Here is a 27,194-nt window from a genome sequence, read left to right as displayed (position 1 = left end):
CTTCCAAGGGTACTGTGAGCAACAAAGTTGGAGTTTATTTTGTTGCCGGCTATGCATGTTGGGCTAATGTTAGTCTCCCTTCTCTGATCCTGCAAGGTATGAGACACATTTTTACTGGGATACAAATAACATTGGCTTCTATCAAACGTGGAGTTTAATATGATTATAGAGAGCACAGAAATGTTACAAGATCAGTGAAAAATTATCACCTAATGGTAATTTCTGTGGTGCACTGAAATTACTTTGTAAGTAAGTGGGCAGAACGGTAGCACAAGTGGATAGCATTGTGGCTTCACAGCGCCAGGGTACCAGGTATGATTCTCCGCTGGGTCACTATCTGTGCGGAGACTGCACGTTCTCCCAGTGTCTGCGTGGGTTTCCTCCGGGTGCTCCGGTTTCCTCCCACAGTCCAAAGACATGCAGGTTAAATGGATTGGCCATGCTAAATTGCCCTTAGTGTCCAAAAAGGTTAGGAGGGGTTATTGGGTTACTGGGATAGGGTGGAAGTGAGGGCTTAAGTGGGTCAGTGCAGACTCGATGGGCCGAATGGTCTCCTTCTGCACTGTAAGTTCTATGTTCTTAAGTCTACAGCCGAGGCCAGCAGAAAGGATGCACTAAGGGTGTAACTAGTGATGGTGTTTAACTACAAAAAATATGAACATTTATTTTCAAAGGTGAATGTTATGTTGATGGCTAGCTCAGGAGTAGCATTTCTATGTATCTTAAGAAGAGTGTAAAATACATGTTGACTTCCATGTTCTGCTTCACACAGAATACTGCATCACTCCACATTATTTAAAACAAATTGTCAGTTGGTTTGTGATGTGAGCCATGGTCCGATTCAATGTATTTTCAAATCTTCCTACTAAAGACCAGGAAATAGCACATGGTGAGTAAGCTGGGATATGGTGTCAAAAGTTTTCTGTTCAACGATTGGCGCTTAATATCCATCATCTCAGTATTGGGCAGGTAGGAGCATATCCAATTCAGAGAAGACTTTGGGTTTGGTGACTGGTGATGTCCAACCAAAGTAGAATATTGAGCATAAATCCCCAAAATGTAAGCGCATTTACCTTTGGACAGCCTTGCATGGTCATTCTAGTCTTCCATGTGATCACATTAAATCTTTTATATTGTTCAAATACATCTTTCTCTCCTTCATTAAATTTTAAAAATGTAGATGGGAGTATGGATAAGGCACAGCTTCCAGCACCAGCTCTAATTTAGGATGCTGAGCCTTGCTACACTCCTGTGCTTCCTTACGTTCACTTATATCCAACAAATTGCCTTAAATTGACAATGCTTTGACAAAATATTCACTTGACAATAACTTCCCTCTTATGTTCTCAAGCCATGAGTAGGAGGCATCGAACGTCACCAAGACAATTAAGAATAATTTACATAGATAGTTCCAGGCACTTTCTTGTTGCTCAATCTAGAGTTGCACTGACAACAGCTTGGAAACAGATAACTTGCCTACTGCGTCAGCTGAAGAATGAGTGCAGACACCCAAAAACTGAAAAGGTGGAGAAATACAGAACAAAGGTTTTCACCATTTGCAAGCACCATTTTATTACAAGTTAGTTATAAAATAGAGTATAAGTAAAATTGCCTTTAATTATTAGAATGAACACTTGAGACAGATTATTTTTACTGCATGGTTCTCAGCAATAGAGCAACTTAAAACAAAGATATTCATAAAATGTATCATAACATTTGCTAAGAAAGGGAACTATTTGAAACATTAACTGACTCGTGTTTTCATGCTGGATGCAGTCCGATCCGAGCATCACCAGCAATTTCTGTTTTTATAACTCGAAGCAACCACAGTAGCTTATTTATTCTTTAAAAGAAAGTAATCTTTTTCATTGAGTAACACAGAAACTAAATTTTAAAAATAAACTTCGATATCAATAGTCCAGCTTCCAGAAATAAGCGGCCATTTCCTTGCGAGACTGCACAAAAGAACCACATGCATTTAATGTAGCCCATGTATTCGAAGACTTCCCAAATAGATTAGTTTCTGAAATGCAGTTACGAGGGAAAAACTGACAGAGTTGCAATAATGGACCTGCACTAATGTAACTACTTTATTCCTTGATCAGAGACTTTCAAAAGTTATGGTGAGTGATCCCAAAACTGTTCTATCGCCTTCAAAATGACCGAGTTTAAAAGTGTCAACCTATGAGCTAAAAGGACTGTTCATAATTATTTTGGGAAAAGTGTGATTACAAAATATTATATACGGTGCCTCTGGAAAAGTCTTTACTAAATGATCTGTTTGAGCTGCTCGCAGAAAAATACTTTTTCCTGTACCTCGGTACACGTGACAATAAACAAATCTAATCCAATACAACCCAACTTGAAATGAAGGATCAACGCAGATGTGAACTTAGCTTTTTACATGTATTTTGACAAGATTGATGCTTCAAACATTTCATATTCTGTACGAACTGTGCAGTTAATGTCAGCAAATACTCCGGTTAAATGGCTTGGCAAATTCCAAAAAAGTAGTGACAGCTTGTACCTTGGAGCATTGGACGACTATCCTACTCAGAACAACTTTTTAAAAATCGGCTCAAAATCTTTCAACGCTAAAATAAGCATAAAATTATCAACGGTTCTTTCAAACCATGTTGAGGTGGTATTTTATACAAATTCAAAGTGAGCCAGAAGTGTAAATTTAATCTGACTGGAACCCTGATAGATGTTTAACGGCTGATTGCAGTTGATAATTAATCTTGGAAATTGATCGAAGATAGTGAATAATTTACTGTTTCACTGTGTGCAGCAACCAAACAAAAATGATAACAGAGAAGGGAAGCCAAAGTAAAAGGTGAAAAACCATGATGACTCACCTGGCAGGACCCATAGTATCTTCAGTACATACAACTGCATTTCATCAGGATCAAATCAGGACACCAATACAACGACAAAAGCAAATTAATTCAGGACTGATGGAACCAATATCCAAGGTGAAACCACCATTAGAGGATGATCGTAGTTCAATTTTCCAGTAACATTTAAGCGACTAACAACAAACACACTATGATGAAATACAACAGCAATGCTAACTGCAACAATTTTTCATTCGGATAGGGTTGAGGGGGGCAACTGTGGGGAAGTGGCTATTGTGTGACAGGGGAGGGAGTGAGGCTCATTGGAAAGACGCTCGCATAAGGGATGCACGCATGGGGTGAATGTCCCATGCCCTGAGAGGGCTGTGGTTCAGGGCATTGTCAGGCCTCCTCACCGTTCACTTTGATGTTCTCTTCCTTTCGGATATTGATTCAGGAAAATAGTGGAACCAGTCGAGTTGGCAATGTTTTTGATTGTTATTGGGACTTCCGGTGGTGGCCATGGTGTGAGTGGTCGCACACAGGACAGCTCCTGCTTTAAAGAGCTCTTTTACACTATACTGGGCAGAATTCTGATGAAAACGCATTGGTGAAGGTTGCAAGAGTAGTTTCCCCTGGGAGTGATATGTCCCCTGGTTACTAAACCTGGCAGAAGATGGTGAGAGACCTGGCCAAAGAGTTGGAGGAAACCTGTTCTGCAGCAGCCAGTGTAAGGCATGCGAGACGCATACTGGTGCACCAGCTGCAGAGGCAGGCTGTGTCCAGGAAAATATTGCAGACATCGACTGGGGAAGTGGTGTCAGAGCCAGGGAAGATAAACAAGGCATTTAGAGAATACTACCAGGGACTGTACGAGGACCGGGGTGGGGGGGGGGGGGAAATTTTATACGGAATTTGCGATGGACCACATCTGTTGGGGGCGTTTAATGAAGCGCTGGAGAAGGGGGAGCTTCCGGAGGTGATGACGCAGGCAGTAATCATGCTAATCCCCAAAAAAGGGAAGGACACGGTGGAATGTGGATCGTATAGGCCCATATGACGATTGAACATGAATGCGAAAGTATTAGTTAAGTTGTTTGCGGGGAGGATGGAGGATTGTGTCCCGGGGGTGGTTGCAGAAGATCAAACAGGCTTCGTGAAGGGCAGGCACCTCGCGAGTAATATAAGACGGCTGTTGAATGTAGCGATGAATCCGTCAGGGGCTCTAGTACCGGAGGTGGTGGTGTCCATGGACGGGGAGAAGGCATTTGATCGGGTGGAGTGGCGGTACTTGTCGGAGGTTTTTGGATGGTTTGGGTTGAGACTTGTGGCATGGGTGCGGTTGCTGTATGTGGCACCAATGGCAAGTGTGAGGACGAATAATAGGAGTTCGTGGAGCTTTGAATTACACAGGGGTAAGAGGCAGGGGTGCCACCTGACGCCATTATTGTTTGTGCTGGCCATAGAGCTATTTTTAAAAATATATATATATTTTATTGAAATTTTTCGAACAGAATTTTTTCCGTTTTTACAACTCAACAAGGGATTATACATTAAACATTATTAAATAATATAGTGAGCTTACAACAAAAAACTAGGAGAAAAACAAATAGCAAAAACACAAAGTAGTGCTTCTCCCCCCTCCTCCCCCCTGGGTTGCTGCTGCTGTCATTTCTATCTTTTCATTATCGTTCCACGAGATAGTCAAGGAACGGTTGCCACCGCCTGGAGAACCCCTGAGCCGATCCTCTCAACGCAAATTTTATTCGTTCCAATCTTATGAACCCTGCTATGTCGTTTATCCAGGCCTCCACACCCGGTGGCTTCGCATGAGTAGAATCCTTCGCCGGGCTACTAGGGGTGCAAAGGCCAAAATGTCGGCCTCTTTCGCCTCCTGCACTCCCGGTTCTTCTGCAGCCCCAAATATAGCTAACCCCCAGCCTGGCTTGACCCGGACCTTCACCACCTTTGAAATTACCCTTGCCACACACACCCAGAACTCATGCAGCGCCGGACACGACCAAAACATGTGTGTGGTTCGCCGAGCTTCCGGAGCACCTCCCACATCTGTCCTCGACCCCGAAAAACCTGCTCAGTCTTGCTCCCGTCATATGTGCTCTATGTAGAACCTTAAATTGAATCAGGCTAAGCCTGGCACACGAGGACGAGGAATTTACCCTACTTAGGGCAGCTGCCCACAGCCCCATCTCGATCTCTTCCCCCAGCTCTTCTTCCCATTTTCCTTTCAGCTCCTCTACCATTGCCTCCCCCTCGTCCCTCATCTTCCGATATATTTCGGACACTTTGCCCTCTCCAACCCATGCCCCCGAAATCACACTATCTTGGATCCCCTGCGTCGGGAGCTGCGGAAATTCCCTCACCTGGTGCCTCGTAAATGCCCTCACTTGCATATATCGAAAGGCGTTCCCTGGGGGCAACTTATATTTTTCTTCTAGCACTCCCAGACTTGCAAACATCCTGTCTATAAACAGGTCCCTCAGATTCCTAATTCCTGCTCGCTGCCAACACTGGAACCCCCCATCCATCCTCCCTGGGACTAACCTGTGGTTATTCCTTATCGGGGACTACACCGAGGCACCCGTCACTCCCCTGTCGCCTCCACTGCCCCCAGATCCTCAAGGTTGCCACCACCACTGGGTTTGTGGTGTACCTTTTCGGGGAGAACGGCAGCGGCGCCGTCGCCAGCGCTTTTAGGCTCGTTCCCTTACAGGACGCCATCTCCAGCCTCTTCCACGCTGCTCCCTCTTCCTCCCTCATCCACTTACAGACCATCGACACATTGGTGGCCCAATAGTACTTGCTCAGACTCGGCAGCGCCAGTCCCCCCCCTGTCCCTACTGCGCTGCAGGAACCCCCTCTTTACTCTCGGGGTCTTTCCCGCCCACACAAAGCTCATAATGCTCCTATCTATTTTTTTTTTAAAAAGGCCTTTGTGATCAGAATGGGGAGGCACTGAAACACGAAAAGAAACCTCGGGAGGACCACCATTTTAACTGCCTGCACTCTGCCCGCCAACGACAGCGGCACCATATCCCACCTCTTAAAGTTCTCCTCCATCTGCTCCACCAGTCGCGTCAGGTTAAGTCTATGCAGGGTTCCCCAGTTCCTGGCCACCTGGATCCCCAGGTATCAGAAGTTCCTTACCACTCTCCTCAGCGGCAGAGCATCTATCCCCCTGCCCTGTTCCCCAGGGTGCATTACAAGAAGCTCGCTCTTCCCCATATTTAGTTTGTATCCCGAGAACTCTCCAAACTCCCTAAGTTTCTGCATTACCTCTGGCATCCCCTCTACCGGGTCCGCAACATATAGCAGATGATCATCTGCGTAGAGCGACACCCGGTGTTCCTCTCCCCCTCTAAGCACCCCCCTCCACTTCTTAGAACCCCTCAGTGCTATGGTCAGTGGTTCAATTGCCAACGTGAACAGTAACGGGGACAGGGGACATCCTTGACTTGCACCCCTATGTAGCCGAAAATATCCCGATCTTTGCCGGTTTGTAACTACGCTTGCCATCGGGGCCCCATATAAGAGTCTGACCCAACTAATAAACCCCTCACCGAACCCAAACCTCTTCAGCACCTCCCACAGATAGTCCCACTCCACCCTATCGAATGCCTTCTCTGCATCCATCGCCGCCACTATCTCTGCCTCCCCCTCCGGTGGGGGCGTCATCATCACCCCCAGCAACCTTCGTACATTAACATTCAGTTGTCTCCCCTTTACAAACCCTGTCTGATCGTCATGCACCACCCCTGGGACGCAATCCTCTATCCTTGTCGCCATCACTTTGGCCAGCACTTTGGCATCTGCATTTAGGAGTGAGATAGGCCTGCATGACCCGCATTGCAGCGGGTCTTTATCTCGTTTCAGGATTAGCGATATCATCGCCTCCGACATTGTCAGGGGTAGCATCCCTCTTTCCTTAGCCTCATGAAAGGTTCTTGCCAAAAGCGGGGCCAACAGATCCATATGCTTCCTGTAGAATTCCACCGGAAACCCGTCTAGTCCCGGGGCCTTCCCTGCCTGCATGTTCCCCGGCCCTTTAATCACCTCATCCACCTCAATTGGCGCCCCCAGACCTGCCACCTCCTGCCACTTCACCTTCGAGAACCTTAGCTGGTCCAGAAAGTGTAGCATTCCTTCTTTTCCCCCCGCATGTTGGGACTTGTATAGCCTCTCGTAAAAGGTCTTGAACACCTCGTTCACTTTCCCTGCTCTCTGCTCCAAATTTCCCGTTTCGTCCCTAACTCCCCCGATCTCTCTTGCCGCCATCCTCTTCCGAAGTTGTTGGGCTAGCTGCCGGCTCGCCTTTTCCCCATACTCATATTGCATCCCCTGTGCCTTCCTCCACTGTGCCTCTGTCTTTCCCGTGGTCAGCAGGTCAAACTCAGTCTGTAGTCTTCTTCTTTCTCTGTATAACCCTTCGTCTGGGGCCTCTGCATATTTTTTATCCACCCTCAAAATTTCCCCCACTAATCTCCCTCTTTCTTTGCCCTCTTGTTTCCCCTCGTGGGCTCTAATGGAGATCAGCTCTCCTCGAACCACCGCCTTCAGCGCTTCCCATACTACCCCCACCTGAACCTCCCCATCGTCGTTGACCTCCAGGTATTGCTCAATACATCCCCTCACCCTTCCGCAGACCCCCTCGTCTGCCAGTAGTCCCATATCTAGTCACCAGAGTGGGCGCTGTTCCCTTTCCTCTCCTAGTTCCAGATCCACCCAACGCGGGGCGTGGTCTGAAACGGCTATGGCCGAGTACTCCGTTCCTGCCATTTTCGGGATCAGTGCCCTTCCCAAAACGAAAAAGTCTATCCGGGAGTATACCTTATGGACGTGGGAGAAGAAAGAGAACTCTTTAGCCATTGGCCTGGCGAATCTCCACGGATCCACTCCCCTCATTTGTTCCATAAATCCCTTAAGCACCTTGGCCGCTGCCGGACTTCTCCCGGTCCTGGATCTGGACCGGTCTAGCCCTGGATCCAGCACTGTGTTAAAGTCCCCCCCCATTATCAAATTTCCCACCTCCAGGTCCGGGATACGTCCCAGCATTCGCTTCATGAATCCCGCGTCATCCCAATTCGAAACACATACATTCACCAGCACAACCGCCTCGCCCTGCAGTCTGGCACTCGCCATCACATATCTGCCCCCACTGTCCACCACTATGTTCTTAGCCTCGAATGATACACGTTTCCCCACCAATATTGCCACCCCTCTGTTTTTCACGTCCAAAACGGAGTGGAATACCTGTCCCACCCATCCTTTTCTTAGTCTAACCTGATCCGCCAACTTCAGGTGCGTCTCTTGGAGCATGACTACGTCCGCCTTCAGTCTCTAAGTGCACAAACACCCTTGCCCTCTTAATCGGCCCATTTAAGCCTCTCACATTCCACGTGATCAGCCGGATTGGGGGGCCATTCACCCCCCCTCCCCTCGTCATCCAGGTCCCGCGCACCCGTCTGTCCCCCAGATAGCGCCTTCCCGCCCCGACCACCTCATCTCTTACCAGCTCTCCCTTGCACACAGCAGCAGCAACCCAGTTGATCCCCCCCACCCCCCACCCCGCTAGATCCCCCTCTAGCTTGATTACTCCCCCCATATTGCTTCCGGAAGTCAGCTAACTCTGGCTGACCTCGGCTTCCCCCGTTCACTTTTTGACCTCCCTGCCTGTGGGGCTCCCTTCCTTCCTGCGCCCGTTTTCCCGCTATAATTTCCATAGCACGGGAAAATACCTGCGCTTTCCTCTCGGCCCCGCCCCCTATGGTGCAGTTCCCTCATTCCCCTTCCCTGTCCCTTTTCCCACCGGCGCTCACGTTTCTTCGTGTGTCCCCCATCGTGGGGAGAGAAATTCTCCATCCAACATTGCTGTACAGTAGCCCTCCCCTTTCCCCACTTTACATTCCTGTACCACCACCTCGCTGCTTCTTTCCAAACATCAAACTCTCAAATCTAGTCCAGTTTCTCTTCTTGGATAAATGTCCATGCCTCCTCCGCCGTCACGAAGTAGTGGTGCTTGCCCTGATGCGTGACCCACAGTCGCGCTGGCTGCAGCATCCCAAATTTAATTTTCTTCCTATGGAGCACCGCCTTGGCCCGGTTAAAGCTCGCCCTCCTTCTCGCCACCTCCGCTTCCAGTCCTGATACACCCGAATCACCGCATTCTCCCATTTGCTACTCCGTGCCTTCTTGGCCCAGCTCAGGACCATCTCTCTGTCCCTGTAGCGATGGAACTTCACCACTATTGCTCTTGGTGTTTCACCTGCCTTTGGTCTTCTCACGAGGACTCCCTCCACTTCCAGGGGGCCCGTTGGGGCCTCAGCTCCCATTAGTGTGTGGAGCATTGTGCTCACATAAGCCCCAGCGCCAGCTCCCTCTGCTCCTTCGGGGACACCTAGAATCCGTAGGTTTTTCCTCCTCGAGCTGTTCTCCAGGGCTTCCAGCCTTTCTATGCACCTCTTGTGTAGTGCCTAGTGTGTCTCCATTTTTACCACCAGGCCCTGTATCTCATCTTCGTTCTCGGCTGCCTTTGCCTTCACTCCACGGAGCTCCATCGCCTGGACCTTTTGTGTTTCCTTCAGTCCCTCGATTGCCAGTAGCATCGGCGCTAGCACCTCTTTCTTGAGCTCGTCCACACATCGTCGGAGAAACTCCTGCTGGTCCGGGCCCCATACCATCTGGGCTCCATCCGCCGCCATCTTGCTTCTCCCTTCTCTTCTCTGCCGCTGCTCCAAAGGATCCTTCGCAATCTGGCCACTACCGCCGCTCCTTTCCATACACACCCGGGGGGGGACTCCTTCCTTCGTCCCCCCACACTGGGTTAGCTCGGAAAAAAATTCCGTTGCGGCTCCCGATAAGTGCCCAAAAGTCCGTTGGAATGGGAGGTGCCGAAACGTGCGGCTTAGCAGTGCATCACCGCACCCGGAAGTCGGCCATAGAGCTATTGGCGATGGCTTTCAGGTGGTCAGCGGAGTGGCAGGGGATTATGAGGGGTTAGAAAGAGGATTGGGGGTTGGTCTATGTCGATGACCGTTGCTGTATGTTTTGGATCCGCTGGAGAATATGGGAAGGATTATGGGCCTGCTGGGGAGGTTTGCAGGGTTCTCAGGGTACTAACTGTATGTAGGGAAAAGTGACGTTTTCCCAGTCAATGAGCTGGGACGGCGGGCAAATTTATTGGGGATGCCATTTACGATAGCAAGAGATAGGTTTAGGTATTTGGGGATTCAGATAGCGAGGGAATGGACGGGGCTCCATAAGTGGAACTTAACGAAGCTGGTGGAGGAAGCCAAGGAGGATTTTAAGAGGTGGGATACACCGCAGTTGACCTTGGTGGGGAGGGTCGAAGTGGTGAAAATGAATATTCTGCCAAGGTTCTTGTTTATTTTTCAGGCTCTCCCGATCTTTATACCAAAGGCCTTTTTTCAGAAATTGGACACGACTTTGTATGGGTGGGGAAGGAGCCGAGGGGCGGGCGGACCCTGCTACAGAGGCAGCAGGGGGCGTTGGCGTTGCTGAACCTGCTTCATTATTATTGGGCGGCGAATATGGATAAGGTGTGGCGGTGGTGGGAAGGAGAAGGGGCAGAGTGAGTTAGGATGAAGGAGGAATCTTGTAAGGGGTCTCGTTTGAGGGCTATGGTGACGGCAGCATTGCCAATGGCTCTGAGTAGGTACTCAAGGAGTCCAGTAGTACAGTCCATAGTGAAGATATGGATTGAGGCGGCATTTTAGGATGGAAGAGATGTCGGTGTTAAAGCCGCTGTGCGAGAATCATGGGTTCGAGCCAGGTGGGATGGATAGTGTATACAGGAGGTGGAGGGAAGTGGGCTGGCCAAGGTGAGGGATCTGTATTTGGAGGAAGAGTTCGCCAGTCTAGAGGAGCTAAGGAGTAGGGTAGAGCTGCCGAGGGGGAGTGTGTTCAGGTATCTGCAGGATAGGGACTTTGCGCAAAAGGTCGTGAGTGGGTTCCGTAGATTGCCGGGATACACCCTGCTGGAGCGACTGCTGCTCCCGGATATGGAAGGGGAGGGAAGAATTGGGGAAATATCCAAGTGGCTGGGGGAGCGGGGCGAGTGGCTGGTGAAGATCAAGGAGAAATGGGAAGGGGAGTTGGGAGGAGAGATCAATTGGAGAGTATGGAGTGAGGCACTGCGAAGGATAAACGGGACCTCTTCTTGAGCAAGGATGAGCCTGACACTGTTTAAGGTGGTGCACAGGGTGCATATGACTCGGGCGAGAATGAGCGGGTTCTTTCAGGGGGTAGCAGATGAGTGTGAGATGGTGGGCGGGGGGGAAGAATCACGCGTATATGTTTTGCGGTTGGGAAAAATTGGGAAGATTCTGGGCGGGAGTGTTCACGGTCTTAGCCAGGATAGTGGGGGAGGCGGAGGACCCGGGTCCTTTGGTGGCAATATTCGGGGTTTCAGAGAAGCCGGAGCTCATGGAGAGGAGGAAGGCCGATGTTATGGCCTTCGCCTCTCTGATTGCACGGCGGCGAATTTTACTGGAGTGTCGGTCTGCATCGCCACCGGGGTTAGCGGCTTGGTTGGGTGACCTGTACCACATCCTGCGTATGGAGGAGTTAAGGGGCTCTTGCAGAAGAGTTTGATAAAAGCTGGGGGATGTTTGTGACCATGTTTGAGGAGCTGTTCGTCGCAAGGGGTCGGGGAGGGTGAAAAAATGTGTACAGACTGGATAGTTGATTGCTGGGAAGTTTGTTTCCCGGAGTGTTTGTGTTGTAACCTGTTTTGATACATGTTGGTAATAAAATACAATTAAAAAAAACTTTTTTTGATTATCGACCATCTGCAGCGACATCGACATGCTGCTACACTTAACAAGGCCCAGCGCCCTGCAGGAGGAGGAGGAGGAGGCAAGCCTCATTGATCTTCTGGGAACAGGGCTACAGATTGCAGCATCTCAGAGGAGAAACTACTGGCCACTGGCATACCGCTTCAGAACTTCCTGCCTTCCTGTCAGAGGTCCAGTGCCGGAGAAGACGGTGTCCATCCCGGGAGAGGGTGGACCACCTTGTGTCAGGGGATGCAAGTGTTGGCACGACAGAGACTGGGCTGTCACCCATTGCCTGTGGCCCTGAAAGTCGCTGCGCTCTTAACTGCGGCTCATTTCAGGGCTACTCGGGTGACCTTTGCAGGATCCCCCAGTCAGCAGTGCACAAATGCATCAGGAAGGTCACAGGTTTGCGATTCGCGAGAGTCCACATATACATCAACTTGGACCAGGATCAAGCGAGCCAGGATGCCAGAGCCATGGGTTTCACCCACATAGCTGGCATGCCCAGGTACAGGGTGTCATTGACTACACCCACATGGCACTACTTTCCCTATAGCGGCATGAGGTGCCATTTGTGAACCGCAAGGGATACCTCACCCCAAATTACAGATTGTCTGTGATCACGGGATATGCATTCAGCAAGTGGGTGCCCACTTCCTCGTGAGCATCCATGACAGCTACATCTTGGGATGCTCGCAGATCCCAGCCATTTTTGAGGCAGAGCAGCGGCATGAGGGATGGCTCCTCGGGGACAAAGTGCACTCACTCAGGAGGTGCAGCGGCCACAAATGTTCGCAGAGACTCTCTACAATGAGACTCATGCGTCAACGCATACGCTGGTGGAACATGTAATGGTCCTGCTCAATGTGCAGTTCTGGTGCCTGGACAGGTCGGGGCGAGCCCTCCAATACAGACGCAAGAGGGTGCCCTGCATAACTGTGGTCTATTGCACTTTTCACAACTGGCCTGGCAGTGGGGAGAGCAACTGGATCAAGAGGAAATGGAGGAGCTCCACCTCTCTTTCGATGAGGAAAAGGTCAAAGAGGGCAGTGAGGGTCAAACTGCAGGGGAGGTGGAGGAAGGACCTCGGTGATGGCCAGGGTCGGCATGGGTAGAGGCCCAGGATGCCTTCATAGCCTCTTGGTTTGGAGACGACCAGGACTACATGTGAAGACATCTCCCACACAGGGTCTGACATCCTCCCACAACTGTGGTGCCTGTGGGAGGTCATTGTGGTGGTGGCTACATTCATGGGCAGGGCACGAAAGAAAATGACTGGACACTGCAGGAGAATGATAATGACTTGCAGAGAGGGCAGAGCAATTCTCCTCTTATCCTCTGCGAGATAATAATATTATCTCACAGAGGATAAGAGGAAAATTGCTCTGCCATCTCTGCAAGTCATTATCATTCTCCTGCAGTGTCCAGCCATTTGCTTTATGCCTGACAACTGGCTGAGAGAGCTGAACATGACCTGCCACTGAATGGACTGATCTAGCGGTCCCAGGGAGACTGAATGATACTCTCAGCTGCTACCACCTTCTCCAAGGTCTGGGGTCCCAGTGCTTTTCACCATTACTGCCAAGGTGGACAGATTCTCAAGATGGTTGCAGCCCTTGGCACCTTCATAACTAGAGAGTGATGCCAGAAATGAGAGAACCGAGTGTTGATGTGGGGGAGGGGGATTAATGTTCCACTAATGGGGGGTTGTGGGTGGGGGTTGGAGTGAGATCGATGCTGGAGGTACAATCACAAAAAAGTGAGTAATCATGTCCTTGGGAAATTAAGTAAAAATTGGAACAGTGCAATTTAATTTAGGTTTGCTACAGGTCTTTAACAATCTGGGCCAGAATAGCCTGTGTCACTGGCAGATTATAAATGTTTTCTTACAAATTAAAAAGAGCATCTGGCAGTTCAGTGAACTACATAGCTTCTTGGGATAAGCTTGGCACAGTATACTTGAAGTGTGCTGTCATGTTGAATTTATCAAATGAACTTTGCTTCAGTACACTGGAGACCATTTCAATTAACAAATTGAGTTCTGTGTAACTTTGAGGTGCATCAATAATTTGAAAGCTCTCAAAGAACAACAGTATAGTTTTAAAAACATTGTTCAATACTTAACTCAAAGCACCGATTGATGCAAGTATCTTCTGAGGTCCTTTGCATACTCAAACCAGTGAAGAAAGTCACTCCTGACTTACAGAGTAAGCTCACAAAGTTAAGAGCATAGTTCTGTTTATGTAATCCACCTTATTTCCACAAATTTGGTGGATTCTCTGAATTGGATGCAAACTCTCTCCAGAATGCTTTCACTTCAACACTGGAGACATTAAGTGGGAGATGGAAGAGAAAATGTGGGGAAGATTTTTCTTTCTCTGAATGCTGCCTGATGAAGTGACAGAATTTCTGACAAACATTCATGTGAATGGACTGACTGATGAAACTTGAAACTCAATACTCAAAAAGAAAACGGAGGGGACCTCTGGTGGCATAATGTAGTGGGAATACGTGTACGAGGTGGATCCCGCTACAATACTGTACATTTTGTCCTTTAGTACCACGTGTTGTTTTCTCTTGAAAACCCACATGGTTAATGCGATAAGGATATTGTATGACTGAAATACCCCAAAAAGCCAGGGGAAAGAAGGTCAAAAGCAAAAGTTCGTTAACAGAGTCTGAGGCCTCTCAGAGGTCATCGGCATGTAAAACAGCGGAGTCAGTCTCTTGTGCTCTGACCACTCCACTAATGGCTGAGGTGCTTCTTGTACCTTGTCAAAAATTCGAAACACGCCGACGAATTGTGTCGGAGGATCATCAGAAAACAATTCAAGAGGCTTTGGCCCCCATTGGAGCTGCTCTGGGGAAAACCAATTAATCTGTGGAAGCCCATATGGCCATGATTAAAGATATGGGGTGGCCCTTTCGAGACACAGTGATCAAATCGCCTCACTGGAAGCGGGGCTATCTTAGGTGAACAAATCGTCGAAGACCAAGATGAATGACCTAGAGCATAGGACCAGGAGACAAAATATTTGAATTGTGGGGCTGCTGGAGGAGATGGAAAGCCCAATGCCCGCGGAGTACTTTACAGATATGTTCAGTAAGATTGTGGATGAGGGTGGATTCACATCCCTTCCTCAGTTGGACCCAGAAATGAGAGGACTGAGTGTTGATGTGGGGAAAGGAGGTTAATGTTCCATGGATGGGGGTTGTGGGAGGGGATTGGGGCGAGATAGGGAGATCAATGCTGGAGGTACACTCCGGATGAGGCCTTGTCCTAAGGATGCACCACATGAAGCAATAGTAAGATTGCTCAATGTAAGGAGAAAGAGAGGGTTCCAAGATGGGCAAAGGTACACCTTTGGTTTAAGTGGGAAGGCCAAGTTATCACATTTTATCAAGGCGTGGGTGTAGAACTGGCGAAGAAGATAGCCCCGTTCAATGGAGCCAAGGCCGCCCTGTAGAAAAGTAGAGTCTGATTCGGTGTGATCTACCCTGCTCAGCTTAGAGCAACTTTCGAAGGAAAATACTATTTCTTTGATACACCACGAGGGGTGGACTCTATGGTTAAACAACACAAGTTGGGTGCGGTGTAATTGAGTTTTTGGTTCTGTTGACAGGCATGTTGAATTGTTGGGTTTCCTGGTTGTTCTTGTATTTTCTGGTTCTTGTTGGCATTGAATTTTTATAGTTTTCATTTAGATTTGGGGTTTAGCTTTGTGGGGCTCAGTTTGTTGTGATCATATGTAGCAGCAGCCTTTCGGAGCATGTTTATAGGATTTGGCATTTTGTGGTTTGTAATCATTTTTGTCATGTCCAGTCGAGAGCCACCTGCTAACCTAAGAATTAGCTAACGGGAGTGGTTTTGAAGGGTTGGCAGCAGCTCATAATAGCAGTTTTAAAAAAAAAGAAAAGATTATGAGCTTAAAAGATTCTTGATTTGTTAGAAACAGATTTTAGTATTCTGTGTTTGCTCTGCCTCTATTTCTTTTTACTTTTGGGTGTGGTTGCATTCAAGGGCAATGGCATGGGGGGGGGATAGTTTGCTGACAGTATCTGCAGATTTCTCTTTGTCCTGTCTTTTGACTTGGTTGAGTGGCTACCTTGGGTGGGCCTGTTTCCTGCAACTTTTATCCTTTGGGTAATCTCTCTTGGTGGAAATGGCTGACTTCTGATTGAGGGGATGTGGGAGACCCCCAATTCGTTTGGTCACCTGGAGTTAGGGAGTTGAATGTCCCGATGAAATGAGTACTTGTTCACTTTGAGAGCTTAAACTCTGATGTAGTATTTTTGCAGGAGATCCGTTTGCAGATCAGAGACCAGAACAGGCAGCGAAAGGAGTAAGGCAAGTCTTTAATTCGGGTTTTGATGGTAGAGCCAGGGGTGTGGTGATTTTAATTAATAAAAGGGTTCAGTTTTCTTCCTCTAAGGTTTTGGCAGACCCCAACAGCAGACATGTTATTGACTGTGGTTATCTGCTGGGCACCCTGGTGAACAACGTTAATATATACCCCCCAAACTGGGACAATGCAAATTTTATTAATGGCCTGCCTCCCCAATTTAGACTCGCATCAGCTCATTTTGGGTGCAGGTAGGAGGCGGGTATTTCCTTGGTGCATCTTGCACGCAGGCTTTTTTCTCATGTGCGTCAGGTAAATTTGCGGATTGATTTTTTTGTGGTAGAAAGTCTCTCCTCTCCAGTGGTGGCGGCTGAGTGTTCAACGATTGTTATTGTTATCTCTGACCATGCCCACACTTTGTTGATTTGGCACTAGAGTCTGGCCCCACTAACGTCCACTATGGAGGTTAGACACAATACTATTAGTGGGTAAGACATTTTGTGAGCGCATGTCCACCGCCATAGAAGACGATACAAAATGTAATAATTCTGAGTCAATCTCACCTTCCACGTTGTGAGAGGCCCTTAACATGGTCCTCAGGGGAGAAATTATCTCCTATAAAGTGCATTTGGGGAGGACAGTGAGGGTGGACAGCAGATGCTGATGGACTCCATTCTTGAGTTGGACCCCCAGTACTCACTTGACCCTACCCCAGAGCTACTGGAAAGTAGGAAAAAGCTGAAACACAGTTCAAACTATTGTCAACTGGCAGGGCAGTGAGCCAGTTGCAATGCTCAAAGGGCATGTTTATGAATACGGGGAGAAGGCTAGTTTGTCTTTACGCAGTCAGCTTAAATGGCAGGCGGCCTCCTGGGAGATCAGAGATACTCAATTTGAACGGTAACCTTCTGCCCCTCCTCAGGTTAATGCAGCTTTTGAATTGTTCTATCGTGATCTTTATTGATTGGAACCTCTGGCGGATGCATCGGCCATGTCTGACATTTGTGTCACACTATCCATCTCAGATTGATTGGAGAAGAACCAAGAGTTGGAATCCCCATTCCATTGGTTTGATGCAGATTGGCAAAGCTCCTGGTCCAGATGGCTTCCCGATTGAATTCTGCAAGAGGTTCTCTGAGCAGCTGGTCCTTTAGTTCTGGACATATCCGAAGAGACAGAGACTGACCCGACCCAATTTATTGTTCTACTATTGGGCAGCCAATATTCAGAACATATTGTTGTGGTTTAGTGAATCTTGTTTCGGAGGGCAGCACAGTGGTAAGCACTGTTATCTCACGGCGCCGAAGACCCGGGTTCAATGCCAGCCCCGGGTCACTGTCCATGTCGAGTTTCCACATTTTCCCCGCATCTTCATGGGTCCCACCCCCACAACCCAAAGATGTGCAGGGTAGGTGGATTGGCCATGCTAAATTGCCCTTTAATTGAAAAAAAAAATGAATTGGGTATTTCAACTTTTTAAAAATATGATCCTGGCTCCATCTGGGGACAAATGGAAGCGAGCTCCTGCACAGAGTCTCGTCTTCGTGCACTAGTTACTGCACATTGCCCTTTTCCCCGGTAAGATTTTCCTCAAATCCAGTGATGGTCTCTAACCTGAGGGGTGGATGCAGTTTTGGCAACATTTCAAACATCAATCCCCATCTTCGTTAGCTCCATCTGCAATAACCATCTTTTCCTACCAGCTAGCTTGGACTCAATGGTTATGTCATGGGAGGAGAAGGGTTTTGAGAGGTTAGGGGACCTGCCCTTGGAGGGGAGGTTTACTAGTTTTAATAAGTTGGCTGAGAAATCCAGTCTTTTCAGGCAATTTCAGATTCGCGTTTTTTCATGGAAGGCTTTCTCGTCCTTTCCTTTGGCAGCACCTTCTCTCCTGTTTCCTTTTTGGGGGGGGGGGGGTCTATCTCAGACATATATGGCTATATCCTTTCAATTGACTCTGCTCCATTGAGTGAGGCGAGGACAAATGGGAGGGCGAATTGGGTCCCATTCTTAATGGTGAGGTGTGGAGTGAGGCCCTTCACAAGGTCAACTCCATGTCTTCATGTGCTCGGCTGAATTTAATTCAATTCAAGGACACACTGACCAGAACCAGGATGAGCGGATCCTTCTCCATGGTTGAGGGTAAGTGTGATCATACACATATGTTCTAGTCCTGTCCCAAGTTGATAAGCTATTGGGCCTCTTTCTTTAACACCATGTTGGAGATACTTCATGTGAATTTGGATTCATGTCCGCTGGTGACCATATTTGGGGCTTTGGATTGACCGGTGCTTCAGTCTGGGGTGAAGGCGGGTGTCCTCGCCTTTGCCTCGTTGGTAGCTTGCTTGAGGTGAATTCTGCTTGGATGGTGGTCTCCTAATCCGCCCAGTACCTTGGTTTGGTTGGATGACCTTATGGCGTTTCTACATTTAGAGACGGTCAAATACACCATCACGGGGTCAGTGAAGGGGTTCTACCTAAGATGGCAACCATTTATTTCCTTTTTTAAGGGGTTAGTCACCACCAGCTGTTAGGGGGTTTAGCTTAGTTTTTGTGTTTAAGTTCAAGTGTATTTTTACTTTCTTGTTTCTCTAGTATATTTATGTTTGATGTTTTGGGTGGTTTTGTTTCATATGAAAATGTTTCTATGAACTTTTCTTTTAGAAACACAAGTATCGGAGAAAAGAAGCCAATAAATGTTATGGACAAGCAGAGCTTAATACAGGGCAGGATCTAAATGAAGTCTTGAACAAATTGGAGATTATGCAGTGTGGAGCCCAAGTGACAGCAAGGAGAGATGAAATTGTCACATCAGGAGACCAGGGTAATTTAGCAGGAAGAGCAGCAAATACAAGCCTGGGGTCAGGTGACTCTGCGAATTTGAAATAAGGTGATCTTGGTGATGAACAGAATATTAAGTTATGATCAACTTGGGATCAAAAACCCACTGAAGTTGATCACTATCTGGCTCACACTAACCAAGCATTCAGACAAACAGATGGAGTCAGATGCTCGACAATGGAAATTTCAGCAGGTTCTATGTAGGGAGCCTAAACCTTCCAATGATGAAACGGAGCTAGGAATCTATTTCCCCAGGAAATCAGGGACTTCATTCAAACATTAAAGTGAGAAGTTAATTTTCAATCGGATGGTAGCAGGAAGAAATGTGTCAGACAAAGAATGATAAATGGCTGGAATGACCAACAAAGCAGGGGAATGGAGATGCAGACCTTGAACGTCTTAAAAATGTTGTTATGCACTAGGCTGAAAGAATTAAAGTACCCAAGGGATGAGTATGGCGAACAGAATAGCCCTTATGCATCCTTAGCATTTGTGCTCTTATAGTCAAGGTCACTTTTCAACAAATCAATCAGCAGAGTAAAGGTTTGTACTGACCTGAAAATTCATACTTCAAAGTTGTGCAACAAACAAGAGTGCAACATAATAACCAGGGTTGTCTTATGAGGAAAGGTTGAGCAGGTTGGAACTATAGATAGAGTTTAGAAGAATGAGTGGTAATCTTATTCAAATACAGTATTCTGAATTGTCATGGTAGATACTGAAAGGATGTTTCCTCCCATAAGGGGGGGTGGGGGGGGGGGGGGGGTGGGGGGTCTAAAACTGGGGGTGCTGTTTCAAAACAAAGGTCCTTCCATTTGAAATGGAAATGAGGACTCGGTCTTTATGTGATTGACTTACTGGGAAATCTTATGGCACCAAACACAAATTTCAAAACAAAACTGAACTAGTTGATGGACAAGACAAGGTTGACAGAACAGTATTGAATCAGGAAAGACCATACCAGGATGCTAATTGAGACTTATTTGATACATACATTCATTTTGAAGTGTTAACCTATACACATAACTCAAATTCTGCTAAACGTAAAAGTTCAATATTCTGTGACTGCCCAAGTCACAAGGTCTTAAAAAGTCAAACACAAAAATGTTTTTTTTCTAAATGTGTTAACACAATGCTACATTTGATGGAATGGAAAAAAACAATCAAAAGCGAATTTCAGAACAGAGTTTCGTAGGCAAAATGGGAGTGTGATCAACTACTCTCTTGAAATGATAGGGAACTATATGCAGTAAACCGAAGGCAGGTCTTCTCAGGGAAAAATAATTGTCCAAATGCAATAATTGCTGTTAGCAACATGGCTGAGGAAAGCAAAAATGTGAGAATTCAAAGTTGAATCAAGGATACATGATAAACAAAGATGACATGTTGTTCAGGGTGTAATATTTGCAATCAAATTTCTTCATAAAAATTAAATAATTGAATACAATATGTCAAGTAATTCTCCCGGGATTGCAACTAGATTTCTTTGGAACTAAATAGCCCTTCCTATATAATTTAGGTATTTTAAAAAATGCAAGCGTAGATATTCAAACGCCTCTCTTTTTGTCCACACGTTACTGAGCGGGAAGGACACCGAGCAAGAGACAACCAATGTCAAATAGATGAAATTACAAAGTTATTCACAAAATAATTATTAGAAGATTTCAATTTTGAAATGGAAGGGGTAAGGGAAATGATGAGTTCCATATTTGAGAGTTCGGAGGAAAGAATAAGTTATTAGGAAAGGCAGTGTGGGGTTCTTGGGGAGGTAGGGGCAAAAACATCACAGTTTAACAAGAACTACACAAATTATGATAAAATACAGAAAGTAGAGACAGACAAAAAGAGGGAGAGAAAATAGAAAGAGAATAGAAGGTTGAAAAGACAGCATCTGAGTGAGTGGAACATTTTGAGAAAGAAATGCAGACTAGAAATCAAAATAAATAGGCAGCGAAAATTTATTTTTCTGACATTCAGTTTCGGAATAAAAGCATTAAAATCTTTGATGGAATTCATCTTTTGGAGAGGAACAGAAATGTTCAAGAGAGTATCAAAAGGAGAACTTGTTTTAAGCAAAAGCAGCATATTTGAAAGTTTATATAGTTTACTTTCTAAAATATTCTGCAGTTGGGAGTGGTTGAATTCTTTTCATTTACATGCATCAGTGTTTATCTGTGATGGCACAAAACCAAAAAGAGCAGACAAAGAATGGGCCAGCTGAGAAAAGAAAAGTTCGAAAATACGGTACTCCAGTTTGACTAAACAGGAAATGTTAGACTTTTTTAAATCCTAAATTTATGCATGGTATGTAAACAAAGGGTCAAGTGAAGGGTACACAATTCTGTTTTCTGGAAATGCTACAATTCTATAAAATTTGTTTAAAAACTTAAATGAGCTATTTAATCTGTACTTTACTTTTTCATGGAAACCTTTATTGTACTGTTTGGTGACTCACCAGCATGTGCCTTTCCAACATATTGATTTATTCTCATTTCATCAACGCTTCTATTATAATAAATCTCAATATTTATTTTAATGCTTTCTTCACTCGACCCATGTTTTGCAGTGACACCACTGATCAATTTAAACGATGTAAAACTATAATTTAGCCAAACGCATATTCTTAACATTGTCAACATTATGCATACTTACCTCATTATTCTAATTTTGTAAAATGTTTACTTAATTCCTGCCGTTCATTTCACATTAAATTTTCATGTTCAATGCCAGGTAATTTTAAGCTGAATTGGACTAACCTGCACATTTTGTTCGAGTGATGAGCGGGGGACCTGGTAACCCTGTTCCTCCTTCGCCAGGCCTCGTCAACAAGACTCTGATTTCATATTCTGTATCTGGGTCCAGATGCCATAGCTTGTAGGTTGCTGTATTTACAGCATGGATTTCTGTCCAGGATCCGCTGGTCATACAATATTCCACTTCTTTCAGGATGATAGGACCGTCGCCAATAATTGAATTTGCATTAAGTTGGATCAACAAGTATGTAGGCCCAACACCGAGTAGTTGGGGTGGTGCAATTGGCATGGGTGGTTCTAGAAGGAGAAGAAATGTAATTCATTAATATTCAATTTCAATTTCTTCAGCCAATCACATTTTCAGTACAGTAGGCCAATGCATTATTTATACAAATTAATGATTTTCCAAATCCAAAACAAGTTATTCAGCCATCAAGATTTATAGCCCCTTCGGTTGAGAAATATAGTTTAAAATCCATTAGAATATCAGCTTGTTAAAGAAGCCTCAAAGTCAAGAGTTTGCTGATCCCCACCTGTGCTAATGCCAATGTTGAATCAGTTTCCTAAAGTCTGTCTCATCACCTAGAGCAGGGGTTCCCAAACTGGGATTCTTAAGGAGACTCCAGGAGCTCCACTGACGGCCACCACGTGACCGGTAAATGCCGGTTCGAATGCATAAAAGCGGCGTCAACATTATAAGAATGCTTAGGCTTCCCTAATGCTCTCAGGAGGTTACTATTTGTTCCGCGGCTCAAAATGTTTGAGAAACCTTGCCCTCAGAGAACATGTTGAAATAAGAAATGAAAACTCCTCCCCACCTTACCTTTCCGAGGTGTTATATTTCTAATTTTACAGGTTTCAGTGCACTCTTGTGCAGAAGTGGACCTGAGCACATGTAACATATCTGGATGGATTACTTCTATTAATATTTTCAATCCCATCCCATGACTGAATGCTCTGCTACTCCAACGTTCTCTTTTAGAGAAAAATATTCCCAAACTCCTGGCAACTTCTGAGCTCAGGTCTGCAGGCCTGAGGAGCTCATACATTTTTTAAAAACGCAAATTTGCTTGGTTGCTTTGGTCTCTTTTTCTTCACCTCAGACATCTTTGCATTTCTTGATCTTTCTCCCTCACATACCCACTTTGTTTCTTTCTGGCACCAAGCCCAGACCCAAATATTACCGTCTTTAACTTACCTGCATGCCACCACTAGACAACACCACTATCGTTTGCTCGACAACTGAAAGTGTTATTCTTTTGTTTGTTAATCAATTAATGGGCAAAACATTTTTAATAGAACATACCTGGACCAAAACTATGCTGTGTGGGGCCCAGCCAAAATTCTGCACCCAATCTTGACTAATTAATCTCCCAGTGCTCACAGCCTAAAATGACAATTTTGCAGGAGAGCATTTTTTGGGGGGACTTCTGACTAGAATGAAGCACTGCTGCTTACAGATATGCTTAAAATCCATCATATAATTGGCACAACGTGGTATGCCAAAAGTTTAACAAAGGCAACTTGGCTTTTTTGTACAATAATAATTAGGATTCTTTCTTAATGATAGCTTTTTTCAAACCACCAAAGCATTTTTCTGAATAATAATTCCAGATTTTATATCAGTGATTGCACGTGTCTGAATAGAACAGCTGTGAATAAGCTAAAATAAATTTACCTCAATACATAAACCAAAAACAATCATTTTATAATATTGTCCCTAAAATAGCACTAAATGGTGCATTATTAAAAGAGATGTGAAGGAAATAGTTATGAATTAATGTCAGCAATATTGAAACTTTTTTAATCAAAGAAAGTTTGCCGACAAATGTCATATCCACCAAACTATTCCAGGTGACTCATCGGAATAATTTATTTCAGCTAATTGGGCGACTGAGCTTTCAAATTCACAATACAAGAAATAACTATTTTGTGTTATTACAAACATTGCAATTTTTATATTTTTAAAATTAAATAAAACTACTGATATCTCACGGAGGAGAAAAGATGGCCTCAGTACCACTGAGGGAACACATGCAAACAGATGTTGGATGCAAACAGGTAGGTTTACCTGTCAGGCCACACAGTCCAATGCCCTGGCAAAATTCAATGTCTGGACTCTCACATGAGAAATGCTGGCACTCATTGTACAATATTTAATATTTAATCAGAGTAGTCAACTGAAGAACGAAAGCAAAAATGTGCATTTGGCCAAAAAGGTGAGACTCTGAACTGCTGTCAGACCCCTACCAGCAACATCTTTGCATAGTTGCCAAGGAGTGCAACTCTTTACCATCTAATCATTTTAAAGTAATTAAAACAATGTGTCTAATCACTTTTCAGTGGTTTCTAAATATGGAATTTCGGCTGTGTAGCATACTTAGTGAAGCAATATGCATGTCACAAGTGGCATGTCGGGCAGCATGGTGGCACAGTGGGTTAGCCCTGCAGCCTCACGGCGCCGAGGTCCCAGGTTCAATCCCGGCTCTGGGTCACTGTCCATGTGGAATTTGCACATTCTCCCCATGTTTGTGTGGGTTTCGCCCTCACAACCCACAGATGTGCAGGCTAGGTGGATTGGCCACGCTAAATTGCCCCTTAATTGGAAAAAATGAATTGGGTACTCTAAATTTATTTTTTTAAAAGCAAGTGGCATGTTATGCGCAGATAGTCCAATGCGTAATCCCTCCTCACTATAGTGTAGTGTAATCAAACTTATTTCACCAGTTAAAGATAAGAGTTGAATCCTTAAAACAAGATTTTCACTTTTATTAACAGCCTGCATGGAACATCTCTATCCCTGTCTGTCCCAGCAGAAGAACATAATTTGTACTTGTATAGCTTTTTTAACATGTTAAACTGCTCAAGGTGTTGTACTGATTGCATATGGCCACATAAGGAAAAGTGATGCTGAGCCACAGAACAAGGTATTAGAGGGGTACAAAGGCTTCACCAAGGATGGGTTTTAAACAGTAAGAGGTGATGAGCTTAGGGAGAAAATTACCGACAGCTCAAAACACAATCATCAGAAAGGAGGGAGTGTTCCAAGAGTTAAAAGTATAATATAAAAACAAGGAACATGAGGAGAAGACCTTCCAGCCAACAGACCCTGCTCAACTCCTTGACACCCACCACCCACTTTTTGGTTCCCTTACTTGCCCCAACTCAACCTCACCCTTCACCCACATGGCCACCTGTCCCTTGTTTCTTTTATCCCTTTTCAGTTCTGTAGAAGGGTTATATGGACTCGAAACGTTAACGCTGTTTTCGCTCTCAACAGATGCTGCCAGACCTGCTGAGTTCAACGAGCGTTTTCTGTTTTTATTTCAGATTTCCAGCATCCACCATATTTTGCTTTTAACTCTTTTTAGATACCTCACAGCTCCAGGGACCCGGGTTCCATTCTAACTTTGGGTGACTGTGTGGAGTTTGCACATTCTCCCAGTGTCTGTAAACCATGGATTTGCCAGATTTTAGTTCCTCAAATTAATTTGAGTACGTTTTCCTCTGGTTCCTTCTTTATCTTAATTCCAACACTCTTATTAGTCCCTAGATTGCCCTCTATTCCTGGTACCTGACTTGTGCCTTCTACATTCAAGAGATACACAAAACAGTTGGTCAATGTCTCATTCCCCATATTAATATTTCTTGCCTCTGCTTCTAAGGGACCAATGTTTACTTTAGCTATTCCTCCTATATACTGCAAAGGTTTTAACTTGTTGTATATCCCTGGCTATTTACTTATGTTCTATTTTTTCCCCTTTTATTCAACTTTCGGGTGGCACTTTGTTGGGTTTTTAAAAACAGTTCTATTCCTCAGACTTATTATTTTTGGCAGATGATAGCCTCTTCTTTTAACCTAATATTATTGTTAACCTCCTTAATAACCCACGGGTGGATCTTTCTTGCTCAGTTTTTGTTTTTAAAATGGAATATTTTTTTTTAAAACATTGAGATTTTAAAAAAATGTTTCCTGTTCATTTGACCTTTTTATCCAGTTAACCGTAGCCATCTTTCACCCATAAACAACACTAATTGCATTGTTAAGATTGTTTGTGATTGGAGTTTGTCACTTTCACACTTATTGTATATATGCAATTGTATTGTCACCACTCTTTTCCAGTGAATATATTACTATGTCATTACTAATTAACCCTACCCATTGCACAGTACTAGATCATAGAATCACTACAGCACAGAAAGGAGACCATTCGGCCCATCGAGTCTGTGCCAACCCTTCAAAAGACCACCCTAACTAGGCCCAAATTCCGGACATATTCCAGCGAACACACGCAAAGGGGCAATTTAGCATGGCCAATCCACCTAACCTGCACATCGCTGAATTGTGGGAGGAAATTGGAGCACCCGGAGGAAACCCACAAGGACACGGGAAGAATATGCAAATTCCGCACAGTCACTCAAGGTCGGAATTGAATCCGGGTCCCTGGCGCTGAGAGGCAGCAGTGCTAAACACTGTCACTCCTGGTGAGCCTGACAAAATAAGCTCTAGTAAGTTCATGTGCAATGCGCGAACAGTAGAACTATTATTAAGGGCTTATAAACTACTCTCATCTGCGATTTCTGACCCTTGTTATTCCTAATCTCCACACATGCTGATTCTATTTTCTGAGTCAGGGTTTTTCTCACTCATATCCTTATGTCATCCTTTATTATTAGCCGACCTCTTCTGCCTACCTTTTTGGAATGTTATGTACCCTGGAATATATAACCTTGGTCAGATTATAGCCATGTGTCTGCAATGGTGAAAAGATCTGAAGCATTTTTCTCTATTTATGTCACTCATTCATCTTATTGCAGAAGTTCTGCACACTCAGATGAAGTGACCTCAATTTTATTTTTTTGACTCCCACTCTCTGCATGGACCTGCATGCACTCTGATAAACTATTACCGTTTCTGACCTTCTCTCCTTGCCCCCTTCTGTTCCATTCAGCTTGCCTTTACCCACATCAATATGCTCATGATTGCTTTAAACTTTATTTTTGGATTTCCATATCACCCTTCACCCAAACACTCCTCACCTTTGTTGGTTTAAAGTCATTTTTCCCTATTATGATAATATTTGCCTCTGTACTCATGTTTGTATGCTCTGACCCTTCCTGTCACCCTGGTTACCATTACTTGTCAGATTTCCTTCCCTAAAGGACATTAGTGAACCAGATGGGTTTGTAATGGCAATCGACAATGGCTTCATGGTCACCTTTTAGACTTTAATTCCAGATTTTTATTGAATTCAAATTTCATTATCTGTCATGTTGGGATTCAAATCCGGATCCCCAGAGCATGATCGTGGGTCTCTGGATTACTAGTCCAGCGAGAATACCACTACACCACTGCCTCCCCCTGCTACGGCACTTGTAGGCTTGGTGACAAATAGAGAAGATTATAGGAAGGAGCAAAGCTTTAGAGTAATTAAAACACAAAGGATATGTTTTAAATGTGAGGCACTGGTAGAGCAGGAACCAATGGATAGTGACAATGAGCGCAATGGGTGACCATGACTTCTTGTGGGATAGAACATCGCAGAACTGTATTAGTGAAGCTGAAGTTTAATGGCTGATGGGAGGCCAGTCAGGAAATTGTTTGAA

The 27,194-nt window shown here is 45.2% G+C and overlaps 1 protein-coding gene across 3 annotated transcripts in view; it reads right to left on the bottom strand.

The window, feature by feature from the left end:
* ptprk (protein tyrosine phosphatase receptor type K) overlaps positions 1 to 27,194 on the bottom strand; it is an 877,717-nt gene that overhangs the window by 421,706 nt on the left and 428,817 nt on the right. For all 3 annotated transcript variants that reach the window (XM_072499228.1, XM_072499225.1, XM_072499226.1), the window contains exon 7: positions 21,591 to 21,884. In XM_072499228.1, the coding sequence (XP_072355329.1) occupies positions 21,591 to 21,884 (294 nt within the window). The remainder of the gene's footprint in view (positions 1 to 21,590; positions 21,885 to 27,194) is intronic.

This window comes from Scyliorhinus torazame, chromosome 4, assembly GCF_047496885.1.
Source record: "Scyliorhinus torazame isolate Kashiwa2021f chromosome 4, sScyTor2.1, whole genome shotgun sequence".
NCBI classification, from domain to species: Eukaryota; Metazoa; Chordata; class Chondrichthyes; order Carcharhiniformes; family Scyliorhinidae; genus Scyliorhinus; species Scyliorhinus torazame.
The sequence above is the reverse complement of the archived record's forward strand: the minus strand, read 5'-3'. Positions and strand labels throughout refer to the sequence as shown.